At 35.5% G+C, this 5322-nt stretch overlaps 1 protein-coding gene across 1 annotated transcript; it reads right to left on the reverse strand.

Annotated features, from left to right (window-relative positions):
• Positions 1-219: 219 nt before the first annotated feature.
• LOC131636192 (uncharacterized) lies at positions 220-2337 on the reverse strand. The gene is made up of 3 exons (XM_058906839.1): positions 2145-2337; positions 952-1220; positions 220-882 (listed from the first exon to the last, which is right to left on the reverse strand). The coding sequence occupies exons 1-3, from the start codon at positions 2335-2337 to the stop codon at positions 220-222; spliced, it is 1125 nt and encodes a 374-aa protein (XP_058762822.1).
• Between the last annotated feature and the right edge of the window lie 2985 nt (positions 2338-5322).

The following is a 5322-nucleotide window of genomic DNA, read 5'->3' on the forward strand; positions in this document are numbered from 1 at the left end:
AGCATAAACCCTGTGAAGTATAGAATATTTCACAGTAAGCTTCCCAGTTGAGAGATTTCCTTTATTAGGCCAGTGCTTTACCTAACCACCAGGGATCTCACTACACACCCGATTATCCGTAACCTCTAATTCAGCTTGAGGTTCTATAGATCTCCCTAGAAATTCATTAACCTTAGCTGGAGAGAAGTTCACCATGTTCCCTCTTACCTCAACCTTCTTCTAATCCTTACTGTTAGGATCATCACACCCAACCGACACACTTATCACAAATTCCTTAACCAACCCTTCATAGCAAGGACCAAAACTAGTGATAGTCCTTCTTAATCTGGAAGCTTCTATAAGCTTCTCGACATCCTTGTACTTAGATAAATACTTACCCGGTTCTCTTTCCAGGGAAATTCTCCTTTGGTTGACAAACTGCCATTTCCCAGCATACTTCTCAGGGATAATTACACATGTCTTCGTGGCAGTAGACCTTCTATGAGGCATGATGTCTCGGACATCTTCATCAGACTCAGTCTTAAAATCACTAGAAGAAATTAATTTTCTCTTCCTTGAAGGAACAACAACCTTGCTCCAACTCTTAGCAAGTCCCACACTAGTCTTTCCTTTGACATCCCTAACCTTTTTCATAGGTGTCTTTGCTGAAGATGCATCAACAACAACTACTTTTCCCTTTATTTTCTTGAGTCTCTCTGCTAGTTCAGGGTTTAGATAATTTGTAAGAAGATCATCATCAGTGGAAAGATCATCCAGATTAATTACAACTTTAGCTACACATACATTTGCTTTCTTTTTGCTTTTTGTTTCAAAAGCAATCTCAACACCAGCATAATTTTCCTTAGAACCAGTTCCTTTTGTAGAAGATGTTTGGACATCTTGCTAAGCATCTGAACTAACTTTAATCAGGATAGAGGCAGCCATTCTCCTTAGTTGCTTGTCCGTTTCTACCATCTTAGCATGATCAAGATTTTCGGAACTATCATTAACCCTAGAGACATTTGTTTTCTCAGATTTGTCTATCCTAGATGCACTTCTAAGAACCATTTTACTGAGAGAAGTTAAATACTTACCAGAAAGTTTAGCATCCTTAGGAGTAGCAGAGCTTTCTACCTCACGGATGGGTTCCACCGTAGTTAGGGGTACGACATTCAGCACAAGATCATATAGATTAATCATCTGAAGAGGATCCTTAACCCTAAGACATGCGCCATGGTTATCTGGTTACGCATGCATTGATTCATAAGAGGAATGTTGAAACATTGTTGATTTTACACAAGGATGATGTTTTGTGAGGGTTAGTACTTGAGAGAGAGAGAGAGAGAGAGAGAGAGAGAGAGAGAGAGAGAGAGAGAGAGAGAGAGAGAGAGAGAGAGAGAAAGGGCAAGGGGTTTCTGAATAGATGATTAACGTTCTTGTTCTTTTTGAAATAGCAACAAGACTTAATCCAACGAATTTCCCTTAATGGTCTTGGGCCACCCAAATACAGTTTCAATTTTTGAATGACCCTGACAAATAGCATTAATTTCTATAATTTCTTAAATTTATAAACATCACATTTCCTTCTAACTTTTTCAGTTTTTGTAACTTCCAAATTTTTAATGAAGAAAGTGTTTCCATATCTGTGCCTGCTTCCTGTGTCTTTAGTGAAATTCCTAGCAGTCTTCACGTGCTTAGTTCTTCCCCAATGAATACTGTTTTTGGACCGAGTATTTAATTGTTTATCACAAGATGTCATGACATTTCGTGAGACATCGTTCCTTTGAGACTTGTCTCTAAAGATACCATAGCCAGTAGTGTGTGGCTTAATATCAGCAAGTGACTTTTGGACACCAATCTTGTGTTGAGGCCATACATTATCAAGATGTCTTTCTTATTTAGTAAAAAATTTGAGAGACATGTTGGCTAGAGAGCAGTCATAACCTCTTTGGTTTGACAATCTTTTTTGACTTTACAAGCACCATGTCCTTATCTAGGATGAGGGTTATGTCTAGGATAACCATATAGTTTGTAGTAGAAAGGTTTTATATGACCAAACCTTCCTCTGTAATGACATCTCCACTTCTGATACTTTCCTCCTGAGGAGTTCTTTAGATGATGTTGATGTTGAGACATCGTATTTGACATCCTTTGTCTTTCTTTACCTTGGACAACCTTTACTTCAGCTACTCTGCTTTTCCCTTTTTCTTTATCGTGAGACCCAACACTTTCAAAATTTCCAACACTCTTCCCAGACTTAGTCATTCTGTCTATTTTAAAATTAAGCAACACCACTTCACTATTCAATTTAGAGAAGGTAGACAAGTGCTTCACCTTTTCTTCCTGAAGCAATGTCATAGCTTTCTTCTGAGCCTATACTTGTTTACACACTTCCTCACTTTTGAGACATAACTCTCTGTAGGAAGTGGCAAGTTCTTCAAAGGTAATCTGTTCACTATCAGATTCTTCCTCATAGACTCCAGTGAGGGTAATAATCTGTTTAGCCGCGTCAGTGTCACTCTCAAAATCATCTCCTGACCATGAGACATTGTTATACCCCAAAATTTGCCCGCATCTTTTTTCAAGAAAACTCCAATCTGGAAATTAAGAGTCTCATATAATCATGGATTTTTATTTCAACAAATATCCTGACATATGAAATACTTAGTTTTTAGAATTTTTCTTATACAGTAATTTGGCTTGCAGTTGAATTTATTCTTACGCAAACGCCAAATACTGTTTATTACTTCACACATGCTATTTATTTATTTACAGATAAATAGTACTGACACAATTGGTACAGAGTTAAATCTTTTTGCAGGCGCAGAATCAGGAAACTCAGACTGTACTGGTAATAAGTAGATTATTATTATGTTTTGTTTCCCACTAATTTTTGTACTATATTCCATTATTTTCAAAAATCTTTTCAAATCTCTTTTCCAAAAATCAAATCCTAACTTTATTCTCTACATCTCTTATTTTTCCCAACACTATCATACACTTTCTTTCAAATCTTACTTCCACTCAAATTTTCCTTTTGTACGGAATCACATCATTCCCCAACGTCTCTATCCTTCTTTCCACTCTATAAATACCTCTCATTTTTTCCATAAAAATCTCACATCAAATTCTAATTCATCTCTCAAATTTCTACTTCATAAATCCATCCTTTCTTCTTCCCCGACAAAATGGCGAAGCGGTGGGAAACGTGTTTCCTTATGGTCATCACCATTGCTACGGTGATCATGTCTTTCTTCTGTCTGCATAGCCCGGAACACTGTGGACCTGGGATGCTTATGCTCCCAATCATCTACATGTTACTATTTGTAGCATGGGTTATCAATCGTCATTCTTAAAATTTGTCGTATTTCTTATTTCTTAAATGTACCGTTTATTCGTATATTCAATATAGTATGTAATATTTGTACTGTCAGTATTAAATGTTGTACTATTTGTCATAATATTGCTTAATTACTCAGATAATATTTTGTGTGTTTTCTGCCAGTCAAATATTCATTTTTCTGTGCATTAAATGGTTTTCAGGGTTATTATCGGTAATTTTGCCCGCATACAGTAAATATTAGTTATTTATTATGTCTGTTTTTTTTAACAAGTCATGTAAATAAACTTTCATTTTTCACATAAAACAAAAACAACAAAAAAAAGAAAATTAACTTTGACTGTTGATTTTTCATTCTAACTGCTACGTCAATATCTGAACAGTCAATTGACAGCCAAACTGCTGGCAATACAATTCTCAGTGTTTTGTACCATCAATCAAATCAATCTTTCACAATTCAAAATTCCAAGATTTTTGTTCTAGAAGTATTCTGAATATCACGCGATTAGCAGAAACTCAACACTGCACAAAAATCAGGTACGCTTAACTGTGTCCTACACAAACAGTCCCTGACTAGGGTTTTCTTGTTTTACAGGAGAAACAAGCTTTTGAGACCTCAAATGGATTTCATGCACATCCATATATCTCAAAGTACCATCATAAAAATTTTCAAACTTCAATTCACTCAGACGCACCGTCAGCAGCTCAAACAGTCAACAGACGACCCGTTTGACCAAAAAAGTCAACAGACAGTCAAAAATGAAATTTTTTGTCAAAGTCCATATTTTGTCAAAGGATTCATCATTTGATCATTGGATGATCATAATTCATCAAGGAAAGATCAAAAATCAACAAAACCCTAAGATTCAAAATTAGGGTTTTTGCCTGAAAAGTCAACTCAACTTTGACTGGTCATAACTCTCTCATCCTTCATCCAAAAAATTCAAACCAAAGCTCATTTTGAAGGAAACTCAATTATCTTTCAAATGCAATTGATCCCATGGTCATTTCATTCACCATTTGAAAAATATGACCAAAGACATTACAGGTCATTTTCAAAGTCAACAAAAAGACACTTTTTTCAAAAGGACACACAAGGAGCATCAAAAATCATTTTGACATGAGACCAAAGACATTGGTTAGAGGACTCTTTGAGGTTTCCAAAAAGTGCAAGATCTCATTCATATGACAAAAATTGAGGGATTTACACCTTGTTGAAGTTGGCTAAATTTTGGGAAAATGCATGAAATCAACATTGCTCAAAAATGTATTTTTTCCAAATGGGGCCAAGTTTTCATGATTCAAACATCATTTCCATAATATTATGGGCCTCCCACGACCAAGACAAGGCCCATACCATTTTTATCCATTTTTGGCATAATTTTATCTTATTTTAAGATTAAATTAAAAGGAAAAATGAATGGATAATGGTTAGCTTACAATCTAAGCCTGACTCACCCAAGGAATCTCTGATTTTCTGCAGAGAATTGAAGAGCAAGGCAAGAGCATTGAAGAGAAGAAGACTTGGTCAACAATTCAAAGGTTTTTAATATAAAAAAATCAAGAATTCCACAAAGGCAACTAAAGGCTTCTTAGCTTCAATTCTAAGCACTTCAATGCCTATATATAGGCTACAATACTTCAGCAATGAAAAGGGAACGAATTCAGAATCAAACTCTTGCTTGTAATACATTTGTAACCTCTTAAAATATTCAAAGAATTTTGAAATTCGAATTCTAAGTTTAGGTTAGTTTCAATACAAAATAAACACTCAAACACGTTCCTTGAACTTCACTGAACCTATCCAGATCATTTGCAAGCTTTGAAACTCATTGAATCAAACACTACAGGTCACGATTTGTCCAAACTAAAACTGACTTGTATCTCATAACACAAGCATATCTAGCACGATGTAGACATATATTTGAACTTGGTGTGGTGTGTAGATCATTTCTGGAACTTTAATTGAGTTTTAGACGCTTACACACGAAGTTACCATTCTA

This window comes from Vicia villosa, unplaced genomic scaffold, assembly GCF_029867415.1.
Source record: "Vicia villosa cultivar HV-30 ecotype Madison, WI unplaced genomic scaffold, Vvil1.0 ctg.001659F_1_1, whole genome shotgun sequence".
Lineage (NCBI taxonomy): Eukaryota > Viridiplantae > Streptophyta > Magnoliopsida > Fabales > Fabaceae > Vicia > Vicia villosa.

Excerpts from the sequence above, each read along its gene's own strand:
- LOC131636192 (XM_058906839.1), bottom strand. The coding sequence starts at position 2,337 with ATGACATTGCTTCAGGAAGAAAAGGTGAAGCACTTGTCTACCTTCTCT. Across the intron at positions 1,221-2,144 it reads TGAAGTAAAGGTTGTCCAAG|ATAACCATGGCGCATGTCTT; the intron begins GTAAAGAAAGAC and ends ATGCGTAACCAG. Across the intron at positions 883-951 it reads ATCTTGATCATGCTAAGATG|CAAGATGTCCAAACATCTTC; the intron begins GTAGAAACGGAC and ends TCAGATGCTTAG.